The 12,741-nt window shown below is 35.4% G+C and overlaps 1 protein-coding gene across 4 annotated transcripts in view; it reads left to right on the top strand.

Moving 5' to 3' along the window:
- The window catches only part of Rnf130 (ring finger protein 130), a 122,645-nt gene that overhangs the window by 88,539 nt on the left and 21,365 nt on the right, over positions 1–12,741 (top strand). For 2 of the 4 annotated variants that reach the window (XM_078050073.1, XM_078050058.1), the window contains one exon: positions 6,412–6,599. The exons of the other annotated variants lie outside the window; for them this stretch is intronic. In XM_078050073.1, coding sequence (XP_077906199.1) covers positions 6,412–6,416 — 5 coding nt within the window. In that variant the 3' untranslated portion in view covers positions 6,417–6,599. Of the gene's footprint in view, positions 1–6,411; positions 6,600–12,741 lie in introns of those variants that run through there. 4 annotated transcript variants of the gene reach the window in all.

Raw genomic sequence — 12,741 nt, 5'->3', positions numbered from 1 at the left:
AAATGCTGAGGGAACCAGCATAGTCTTGTATGTAAAGAATGTCAGTGTCCACACCATCAATAAGAATAGTCCCCACTTTTGGGAGCTTATCAGACTTTATCTGGAGACTTAAATATTCAGCTTTTGGGGGAACACTGGCACCCTTGCCTAAGATTAAGGACAGTAACTGAGATGTTTAGCTTATAAGAAACTATCAGGAAGAGGACCTGGTGTTTCCAAATGTTTAGGGAAGACTGTCAGGAAGAAAAAAATCGATATAAACTATACTTTCAAGGGGCAGAAACTATATTTTCAGGAGGGCCAAAAGGAAGTTTATAGGAAGGCAGATTTCAACTAAATAAGGAAAGAACATAGGTTGGCTACTTAATGGTGGAATGCTTTGCCTCAGGAGAGCCCAGGGCTATGAATCAGACAGAAAGTAGATACTGCTTGTGGAGACTGCTATAGGTAAGATGAAGGATAGAAAATTGAGCTAGATGACTGCTAAGGTCCATTTTGGTCCAGTGATTTTTCCAAAAGTAACTTTCTACAGTGATAAAATATGGGAAAGGTGTTTTGGTTTTTTGTTTGTTTTTTAAGTTTTGATTTTCAATTAAGTCCTTTCTTTTACCAGTTTTCATGAAAAGTAATCAGAGATGGAAGCAACCCTGGGACCTGCCAAATTTGAACCTAAATTGATACTAGTAGACTTCATGTGCTCTCTATTCAGTTATATCCTGTTTTTTAAGTGATTAATAATACCAAAAGACTCATGTTATTGATTTAATTAATATTATCCAGTTTCAGAAACAATGGGCAAGTAACCTCCTCTTCCAGTGACATCTTATTACTTCTAACTTGATCTTTTGGCTGAGTACATACAAGTACTTTTTGGCATCCATGCCATTACATATTGGCAGGATGTTATGGTCATAGGCACTCTTCAGCCTTGAGATGAGTAGTCTCTACCTCAGCCATTAGGTCAACAACCAGCTGCTTGTATTTGGGGGACTTCTGATTCTGTTCTTCAGCAGAGCACCTTGTTAATTCCTTCAACTCTAGAGTCATACACTCCTGGATTTCACTCTCAGCTCCTCCATTTTTTACTTGTAAGACCTAGACAATTAAGTTTATCTTAAGTGTATTTTAGTCCATAAAATGGAGATAACTGTAAGACTACATCTCAGGGTCATTAATGAGAATTAGCATATTAAAGTGCTTAGCACAGTGCCTAGTACATAATAAGTGCTCAATAAATGTTAACCAAACCAATTCTGCTGAAATTCTTTCAAAGTTCTATGAATAAGGTGGCCATCTGCCTTTATTACTTGGCAAATAAATTTTATTTCTTCCATAAAAAAGGATATAAAAACATAGGAGCTCCATGAGTGCCTATGATTCAAACCTCAGTTCAAAAGGAAATATTTATTTTTACTGCAACCACCTACCTCTTTTGCTTGCTTTCATGCTGACCCATCAGGCAAGATAGTAATAGAAGCCTACTTCTTAAAATTTTTCCTAATGAGTCATAATCAGAACAAGCAAACAGTGACACTCTGGGTACTTTTAGAGAATCATTAAGCAATTTAATGGTCACCTGACTGCCACTAAGATTCTGCCAGATGCTCACTTCATGCATGAGATATTTTCGAGAATGCTCAATTAAATATGGCACCTATTATAAATCTAAGTACCAGGGTCATATTATTTCAGTTCCATGCATAAATGCTTGCATGACTCAGAATCTAAGTCATGGATCTTTTAGATCCATGTCTTAGCCCAATCTTTGTAGAGAGTTGATACTGCAGTTCTTCATTTGACTATTTTTTCTGTACCTTCAGTCAAAACCACTCTGAAGAACAATATTCATGATCTCATTTAGAGAGAGAAATTGAGTGTGTGTGTGTGTGTGTGTGTGTGTGTGTGTGTGTGTACACACTTACATGTATATGTACACATGTCATTGTATGAAAGGGTGGTTACCAAAATATTAACTTAAGTTAGAAATTGGGGTGATGTTTTCCTCTCTATTTTGTGCTTTTATGCATTTGCTTTTTTGTTTTTACAGTAATTGTGAGTTGATTTGGGGTTTTTGTTTTGTTTTGTTTTGTTTGCAGTGCTAGGGATTGAACCCAGGGCCTCATGCATGCTAAACAAGCCCTCTACCACTGTGCTATTTTATTGTGAGACAAGGTCTCACCAAGTTGCCCACACTGGCCTCCAGTAGGGATCTTCCTACCTTGGCCTCCCAAGTAGCTGGGATCACAGATCTGGGCCATAACACCCAGCTAAATTTACGGTTTTTTTGGTACTAAAGATTGAACCCAGGAGCACTCTACCACTAAAGTCCTTTTTATTTATTTGTTTTTTATTTTGAGACAGGATCTCACTAAGTTGCTGAAGCTGGCCTTGAACATTATAATCCTCATACCTCAGCTTCCTGTGCTACCATGTGCCACCGTGCCCAGCTGAATTAATTTTTTAAAGTCCATTTTTATTGTGGGAGACAATAGAAAGCATAACAAATAGTTATTCTTTCCCATTGTCTCAAAGATGTTGATGAAAAATCCCTGTGATTTTATTCCAGAGAAGAGGTTTATTTGGCAAATAAATTAAAATTGTGATTCATTTGTAAATTCTTTGAAATCTGTCTTCTCTTTTTGATTTATCCACCAAAAAAGTAAAAAGCCAAAGTGAGATCCCTTTTTTAATCACCCTGATTTAATTTTCTGGGTAACTTTACCCATTTATAAGATAGACATATATAAACATATTTAAAGATAGTTAAGTATTCTACTGTGACTAATTGTGCCTTAAATTTTATTTTTAACACTGCAAACAAATGTAGTGAATTTGGGGACTTTGCAAATATAAACAGGATGGTAGTCAAAGAAGCAAATAAATGCAAGGTAAATGTGTGTGTGTGTGTGTGTGTGTGTGTGTGTGTGTGTGTGTGTGTGTGTTAGCTTCCTCATACCTCTATTTTTTGTACCTAGGTAAGGAAGATTATTAAACTTCAGCTCCCATGGGAGGTGCTTTTTTTGTTCTGCTTCTGTCATTCAGATAAACCCTGTGAAATCTCAACATCCACTAGCTTATATTTATGCTCCTATTATTTTTCTCTCACTATAAGAAAGATACATATTTTCATTATTGCTTTTGAGGAACAAGTATGTCAACAGTGTAAGATAGATTTTAAGTTGACTAGGTATCCTCTAGAGCCCTTTTCCATTTCCTAGAATTGTGATTCATAGAGATCACATCCTAACCTTCAAAACTGTCTCCACAGAAGGAAATTAATCTGATGTGGTTAATGAGACGAAATAACTGGAAAAATGTTCCCCTATCATAACTTGAGATCAGGAAGCCCTAGCTTGAGCTGGGGGTATAGCTCAGTGATAGAGTGCTTGTTTAGTATGGTCATGGTCCTGGGTTCAATCCCCAGCACTGCAAAAAAAGAAAAACTGGTTTCTAGCTTTCTGATATTCCTAGCAAGCTGTCTGCCTTTTAGATTTGGTAGTATTAAAAAAAAATTATCAACCAGATAAAAGGAATTGACATTTATGTTTTGCTCAGTACTGATTATTTCTGAATTATTCTGCTCAGGACTGTAGGAGGAAAATTGACAGATTAGCACATCTCAATATAAAAGGATCTGAAAATTAATCATTTAATGTCTTGAGGCTGATTGGTTTAGTAAAGAGGGAACAGAGATGATGCAAGAGGTCTTTCCAGATATTCAAAGAACTCCTAAAGATGAAAATAGCTACTGTTTATCGAGGTTAGAGATAGATTTCCCTCTTGAATTGTCTCCTAGGAAGAATCAGAGCCCAAGAATAGGGTTTGGGTTGCCTTCCTGGCCCCTTTTAAAGGAATCTTAAGTTTCAAAAATGGTATTTGTCAGACTTTTTTTTTTCACCCTCTTCCATAGTAAGATACATTTTGCATCATGACACAGTACTCCCATGTAGATAAGTAAAACAGAAATTTTACTAACAGACATGATTCTTTAGTGTAATCTGACTTATACTTGGTTTTTGTTAATGCTAGTCATGGACTTCTAAATTGGTTTTATAAGCTAATAGGTGGTATCCTTCAGTTTAACACTGGCCTAAAGAATTTTAAATTTTTAGTTCTCAGCCAAATACTTTTTGCTCATTCTAGTAACTGTCTTCATTTTTATTTTAATGAGAATGCCTTTCTTGTAGCAATTCCAGCAAAGATTTAAATTTGCCCTGTGTTTGAGATGTATTGCTACATATTGGGTCCCCTTGTTTCTCTTGGTAATTATTTCTCCTTTTAGCCACTTTTAAGTATAAGACATTTAGATATAAAAGAATAAACTGAGGCTCAGAAGGATTAAATAACCCCTGAGAGGTGCTGTAGGAAGAAGAACACTGAATTCAAACCCATTTGTTCTGGTTCCAACTCTGCTTTACACTGCTTGTCTTCAACCACTCCAGAGAGTCATTTGAGGGCTCCAAATAATGTGGTTGAAGAAGACAAATTTAGTTTCTTGAAATATGATTACAAAAAAAAAAAAGAGTATTAAAGGCAGCCAGAACCTTTGATTAGATGTCTGTTTTTTGGCAGTGGTCTTTTTATTTTTCTTTTTTTCCCCAATGGTTCTTTACATGTTTTGGCTACATTAGGAATATTATGACTACATTACTTTATAATTCTTAAAAGAGTAGCAGGGCTGGGGATATAGCTCAGTTGGTAGAGTGCTTGCCTTGTACACACAAGGCCCTGGGTTCAATCCCCAGTACCAAAAAAAAAAAAAAGAGTAGCAAAATAAAGTGTATTTAAAGATGTTGATTCACCTCTATAAAGTCCTTTTATCTAATAGCCAGTTTTTCTGAGGAAATATTATAAATAGTAATATTATAATAAATAATAAGGCATAGGGCTTTTTGTAAAGTTGGGAACATCCTTTCAAAAACTTGAATGACTGCTGGACATGGTGGCGTACACTGTAATCCCAGAGGCTGAGGCAAGAGGCTTGTGAGTTCAAAGCCAGCCTCAACAATTTAGCGAGGCCCTGAGCAACTCAATGAGACCATTTTCTCTAAATAAAATACAAAAGAGGGCTGGGATATGGCTCAGTGGTTAAGTGAAATTGGGTTCAATCCCCAGTATCGGAAAAAAAAAAAAAAGTTGAATGACTCCTTCTCATTCATTTTTATAGCCATTTTCCCACTGCACATTAGGCATCAGGCTCATCTATGGAGCTAGCAGAGGCCTGGCATTCCCTTGCAGGAGTTTGAAGTGATGAAAGAGAAGGAGTGAAGAACTACTGCTTTGGCACTGAGAGTGTTAAGAAAAATGGGGGTGGGGTGGCTTCATGCAATAAGTAACTTAGGAACCAGGAAGAGCATAATTAGGGCACAAAATGAAGAAAAACAGCAGGCTCAGGGAGGCTGTTGTATCTGTTGTAGGTACTAGCTTGTGGCAGTGACAGCATGCAGGCTATAAAATTTGGACTTTAGTCTTATAAATAATAGGTAGCATCTAAGACTTTTCAGCAGAAAGATAATTCCTGGTGATTGAGAAGTTTCTTTGAAGTGGTAGAGAATAGAGGCAAGAAGATAGGTTAGGATAAAAATATGGAATTGAAGGAAGATGTCAGGATGGTGGGGAGGAGATGAAATCAAGAGATCCTTGAAAAGTGTTTGATAGCCAAAGATTATAGCAGTTTGAAGTATAGGTCTCAAACTGAGCTAAAGACTTGATTTGGGAACCTTCAAAATGAAAGACTGTGCAGGGGGGGCCTAATGAAATTAGCAAGAATACAAGGGGCTAGGAAGTGAAGGCAGCTGCAGCAGTTCCAGGGTCTGTGAAGAAGGCAGCATGAGCCTGAGAGACAGATGGAAAACTTGAAAAGACTTTAGGTACATTTTATTTAGGGATAGAAACACACAGACTTACATGTAAAATCTGACAAACTCCTGGAAGAAAGAGCCATGTCCTGCATCCCTACAAGTCTGGGCTCTTCAACTCTAACTTCATTATAAGTAATGACATTCTTGTTTGATAAGTAAAAAAGGAGCACATTTTAAAGGAAGGAACATATTTTAATGACCCAGCACACTCAACATTTAGCAACTATTTAATCCAGGAGAAGTTGTAAATTGTGTGATAATTGTCCCTAAATATTAAACAAGATAATGTCAGCCTGATACTTTTTCCTGCATTTCTTTCGAGAATATTAAAACACTTTTAAGATGACAAACCACTTGACTACAGATATGAAATTGCTGATTTCAGGCAAATTAATGGCCTTACTGGCTTTACCAAAAAGGATTAGGAAATAGTTGGGGACAGTCCTAGGCCACCCTTTAGTTAGAATCGTTTTTCTGTTTGTTTTTTTTTTAAACATTGACATCTACCCTTTAACTAATTTATGACATTTCTTTTCCTTTTATTCCATAGGGTAGAGTGGTTTTGAAGAAGGAAAAAAAACTGCTTTCTGACTGATTGCCTTGAAGGAAAAAAGAACCTATTTTTGTGCATCATTTACCAATCATGCCACACAAGCATTTATTTTTAGTACATTTTATTTTTTCATAAAATTGCTAATGCCAAAGCTTTGTATTAAAAGAAATAAATAATAAAAAAGACTGTGTTGTTGAGTATTATTTAATGACTTGTGTTTCAAAGGCTGATTTGGAGATGACATATCTGAATTTCATTTGTATGGATTTCAGAAACAGTGTGTATGACTCCCAATGAAATAACGATAACACTATTTTTTGGTATCTTAATGTAGGCTCCCACTGTGCCCAAGTAGAAAGCAGAATAGAGTTGTCCTGCATAGTAATACTCCCTCAGGCACTCAAATTAAATTGTTCCATTTTATTTTCTTCAAAAGTGCTGTGCACCCTTTTATAACTTTTCCTGTGTTTGGAGGTGATCTGCCTCCCCCAGGATTTTAGCTCCATCTCTGGGGTAGCAAGGATTTGAACCGTTTTGCTCCCTTTGGTATTTCCCATACATAGTAGAGTGCTTTTCATGTAGTAAGTGCTCAATAAATATTTGTGGGTGAAGAAATGAGTATAAAAGTTTACAAAATGCACACTGATTAGTAATATATTTGTTGTAGATGTTCTTTTATAGTTTACCTAGTATTCATTTTTAAAAAGAAAATTTGAAAGAGTTGGATGAGAGCAATTTTGTATGTGTGAATGAAATGTTTTTGCTTTATTGATGAGGAAAACATTGAAATATTTTGTTGTATTAAATTGTATGCTTGAGCAATAAGACCAGAATATTTGTGAATTTTCCAAGTCTCCTTGTATATAGGTTTCTGAATTCACTCTAACATCATTCATTGGTTGGAGAACATACTTGGTCTGATTTTCAATCATGTCAAATTTATTGGAGTTTATTTTATGACCTATCATATAGTCTATCCTGGAGAATATTCCATGCACAGTTTCAGAAGAACATATATTTACTATTGTTATGTAGAGTGTTCTGTGATGTCTATTAAGTCTGGTTGCTTAATTGTATTCTTCAAATCTTCTCTTTTCCTTCTTTATCTTCTCTCTAGTTGCTCTATCAAGCAAAGTGGGTATTGATGTCTTTAGCTGCTATTGTTGAATTGTGTATTTTCCCCTTCTATTCTGTCAGGGTTTTTTTGTTAATGGACCTTTATTTTTATTTATTTACTTATTTGTTTGTTTATATGCAGTGCTAAGGATCGAACCCAGGGCCTCACACATGCCAGGCAACTGCTCTACCACTGAACCACAACCCCAGCCCCAATTCTGTCAGTTTTTGCTTCATGTATTTTAGGGCTCTGTTGTTAGGTGCACAAAAGGTTAAAGTATTTTTTAAAACTCATAGAAGCATTTATTACATTTCTGTCCATTGAAATTCATTGGTTCAGTGGCCCTCCTGAAGATACCAGCCAACTTACAACGCTGGAGAAGTCATCCAAGTATTTTAACATTTTTCTCTAGAGAGCCTTGTTGCATTAACGTCTTTCTCAATACAATTTTTCCTTCCAGCAGTATTTTCCTAAGTTAATAATATAGTTCCTCTTTTGCCTAGTTTTATTCTAGTGAAAATCAAAGTGGCTCTTCCTTTTCCTTTTCTTCCTATTTATGATGAGTCATTATTTTATTTCAACAGTCATCAGGAGATGTAGGACTTTTGATGACATTGTTACTATTTATAATTAATATAGTTTAATGTACTTTTCCTCTTTTCACATGTTTCAAGTCTTAGCATCAAGACTTTTTTTGAAAAACAACAAGTCCTGTTCAGGATACACAGAATTTTTGCAAGATCTAAAAAGTGCAATGAATATATTAAAAGGGTGAGGCTATCTGTCAATCCTGGAGAAAATTTGTTATCTGTTAATATTGGAATCTACTGCTGAGTGGTGTTGAAATTTAACTTACATCAAGTTTTCATATGTTAATTAATCATGGTCTGAGTAACCTAGAAAGTGGTGCATTTCATATTCATGTGTGCATACATGTGCATGCATGCCTGTGCATCTTGAAAGAATGGATTTTTATTCCTTAGGACCAGAGACAGTTGGCATCAAAATGCAGTTGTTATATTTCTTAATAGGCATGCTATGAATAGAAACAATGTATGATGTTGAAAATTTGTTTACTAATTTAAAAATTAGAAAGTGACCAAATGTAGGCTGCAATAGATATGATATTTCAGTTTTAAACCTTTATTGGATAAACTTTTATATATATATATATACATATATATATATATATGTTTTAAAATTTATTTATGTTTTAGCTTTAGGTGGATACAATATTTTTATTTTTATGTGGTGCAAGGATCGAACCCAGTGCCTCACACATGCTAGGTGAGCATTCTACCACTTGAGCCACAACCCCAGCCCCTTGGACAAACTTTTGTAATAAATGAGGCAAAGGTTGTTTAGGTTTTACCCCAAAATATTTTTCAAGGATATTTTATTTCAAGGAAACTTTCATGTTTACATAGACCAAAAGTTGATAAGATTATAGTCTGAAGAACCTCCACAGAAAAGCAGTTCACCTGATCCTACCTTTAATGTAGCCATTAAAGCCTCACTTTCAGTTTGACCAGCTGTACTGTAACTTTTTGAAACAGTTGAAAAAAGATCCTGAATATTCCTTCACTTTTTACCTTCCCAATTATTTGTTAATACTAAACAAATTACAGTACAATATAAACAAATAATTCCTCTTGTCACTCTCACAACAGGATAGATGTTCACTGTGTGGAGAAACAGGCAGAATCAGCCCCACTATTTTATTGTTCTCTCTCCTTCTCTCCCCTGCCATCTCTCCTTACCCCTTTCTCTACTTACTGTTGGTGAGGTATAAATGTGTTGCAGCTCAGGTTCCCATGCTCTCAGCTAGGTATGCTCTTCAATCTGAAAATATGCAAGAGCAACCCAGAGTATGTATATTAGTTCACAGGAGCAGCATGTACAATGAAAATTTTGTCCAGCATAGGCACTGTTAAGCTTTGGCAAAGAAAATTGAATTTCTATTGTCCCTCTTAAGTATTTCATTTATATCACCAGCCAAAGAAAACAACATTTCTTTATGTTAATTTGATCTGGACTTTAGGTTGTTCAGTAAAGCAGTGGGTATGAGTCCGGGTCTAGTCCTTTCCTCACTGGGTTGGTTATTTAACTTCTTCTAGGCTCTTTCTCTCAATGATGAAATGAAAGTTACTATTAACAGCAATATAGAGCTGTGAAAACTAGATGTTTGTGAAAGTGCTTGGCATATAGTATTACTCAGTAGTGTTTTTCTTTTTCCCCTTTCTTGTGTGAAAAGGACCCAGCAAAATCCTTCCTAGTGATGAGAGTTTTGCTCAGGTGTGGTTCAGCCCAGAAAAGGTCCTGTACCACTTAGATCTTTCAGCTGGCCTTCTATTCAATGCCTTCCCCCACCCACATGTTCACCTAGTGCACAGGCAGGACTGATTCATGCTCATCATCATGGAAGAACAAGGTCCAGATGAGAATACATGCAACCCATAGAAAGCAGTATGGGAAAGGCTCAGTTTCACCTCTGGCTACCATCCCTTTGTTATTGAGGATTGCTTTATGTGAAAATTCTAGTCATTTATCACATAGTGATAAAACTTGTCCACTTGTATGGAAAAGTTTTCCATACTTTTCGACTTCTAGCCTAACCACAGGCCCTATTTACAGATCAAATGTATATATTATTGGCCAGCTAGACTGTAACTTTAGCAAATATATACATCTGATCTGTAAATAGGGCCTGTGGTTAGGCTAGAAATAATCCCAAGAAAATAGAATTCTTGATGACCAGAATAGAGAAGACTTGAGCATTATTTAATTTCTTTAAGAAGACACAAAATTGAGGCTGGAGTTGTGACCCAATGGTAGAGTGCTTGCCTAGCACACATGAGGCACTGGGTTCGATCCTCAGCACAACATAAAAATAAAGATACTGTCCACCTACAACTAAGACAATTTTTAAGAAAAAATTTTAAGAAAAGACAATTTTTTTAAAAAAAGTTATGGGCTTGTAGATTATATTGTTATATTGCAAAAACACAATGAAGTTTGCATAGTGAAAGTAGTTGTTAAAATTGGAGAGCCAAGGTCCTAGAGAAAAGAAGTACAGAATATGAACCCAGTGTTCAACACATCTTTTGAAGCATTTACCAATTTATAAGCAGAGGCTGAAAAGTGACCAGAAAGTAATGGTTGAAAGATTGAGATGAGAAAAGCTCAAGCAGTCTTACTGGGCTTGTGAAACAAAACTTGGAATTCAGAATCCTCCAAGAGAATGGAGCCCTGTTAAACACCCCCAAACTTTCTGTTGGGATCCCAGAAGGGAGACACATTGGAACTATAGGCTAAACCAGAATTTGACTAACCTTCTCAAAGACTAAAGCCCAAGTTCAAAATCTACTAAATCTCTACTTAGGTTAAAGTGATATATTTATATATATATATTTATTTATAGTCTGAAAGTGATATATTGTAAGGAGACAGTAGGAAATTCTCTAGAAAAAGATAGTAGCAGCAACAGCCTTGGATTATCTCTACATTTTTCATAAAACTGTCTAGAAACCTATTTTAAAAAAATAGACATATCAGACTACAAGGCCAAATGATCAAGACAGGAGGGGGAAAAAGAAAAAAGTTCCATAAGAAATCTAAATATTAAAAACATCAAAGACTTTAAAATAACTGAGTTTATATAGAAAACAATAACAAGGTGGATAATTTCAGCCAGTAACTGGAAACAACAAAGAATCAAATGGAAATGTGAGAACTGGAAGTACATTTTGAAAATATATATTGGGAATAAGAACTCAGTAGAAGGCTTAATAAATTTAAACATAGCTGAAGAGAGGATTCTTGAACTGGAATACAAATCAGGAGAAAATATCTGGTTGAAGAACAAAAAGAGTCTTTTGACCATGATTGAAAAAAAAAATCTAATGTGCTTATAATTCAAGACATAGAATGAAAGGAGACAGAATGAGGCAGAAGCAGTATTTGAAGAGACAAATAGCTGATAAGTTTTCAAAATTGGCAAATGACTGCAAACTACAGACTCAAGAGGTATTATAAACACTAAGCATAATAAATAAAAAGGAAACTATACCAAGATGCTATAGTTTAAAAAAAATTAAGGCAAAGAAAAACTTAAAAGAAGTCAAAAGAAGCATCATTTGCATCTCAATTTTTAAAATTAAGGTGAAAGCCACATAAAGTTACCTATTTTAAAGTGGCATTTAGTATAAAGACAGTCCTCAAATTATGATGGTTCAATTTATAGTGTTTTTCAACTTTACAATGATATGAAAGCAATTTTTACTCAATAGAAACTGTGCTTTGAATCTTTTTTTTATTATTCTTTTTTTTATCTTAATCTTTTCCCATAGTAGCAATATGTACACTCTCAAGTTGCTGAGCAGTGACAGTGAGCCACAGTCACAGCCAGCCACAGAACCACAAGCATGAACAACCAATACTCTACAGTGTACTGTATAAGTTAGAGTATATGATATACTCAATACTTTATTTTAAAGTAGACTTTATGAGCTGGGTGCAGTGACACTCACCTAAGACAGGAGGATCCCAAGTTCAAGGCCAGCCTCAGCAACTTAGCCAGACCCTGTCTCAAAATAAAATTTAAAAAGTACTGGGGATGTTGTTTAATGATAAAGTACTTATCTAATATGTATGAGGCTCTCATTTCAAGCCCTAGTACAGTCTACTCAATAAAGTGAGCTCAGATGGTTTTGCCCAACTGTAGGCTAATGTAGATGTTCTAAACACATTTAAGGTAAGCTAGACTAAGCTATGATGTTTGGTTGGCTATGAGAATTAAGTACATTTTCAACTTATAGTATTTTAAACTTAACAATAACAATCCAGACATAACCCTACTATAAGTCAAGGAGCATCTGTATCACAGTGGAATGTAAACATACCTCTACTCCAAAATGTTTTCATCTCCACAAAGGAAACCCCTGTTTCCATTAAGCACTTGCTCTAAATTCCACCTTCTCACCAGCCCCTGGAAATTACCAATCTTCACTTACATAGATACACTTACTTGGACCATTTCATATAAAGAAAATTATATAAAATATGTAATTTTTTGTGCCTGGCTTCTTTCACTTAGCATAATATTTTAAAGATTCGTCTACATTGTAGCATATATCAGTACTTCATTCCTTTTTGTGACTGAATAATTATCCTATGTATGTGCCTGCGCACCCTTACGCGCCACGGTTTGT

This window comes from Ictidomys tridecemlineatus, chromosome 1 (assembly GCF_052094955.1).
Source record: "Ictidomys tridecemlineatus isolate mIctTri1 chromosome 1, mIctTri1.hap1, whole genome shotgun sequence".
NCBI lineage: Eukaryota > Metazoa > Chordata > Mammalia > Rodentia > Sciuridae > Ictidomys > Ictidomys tridecemlineatus.
This window is presented reverse-complemented; position numbering and strand designations above follow the sequence as displayed.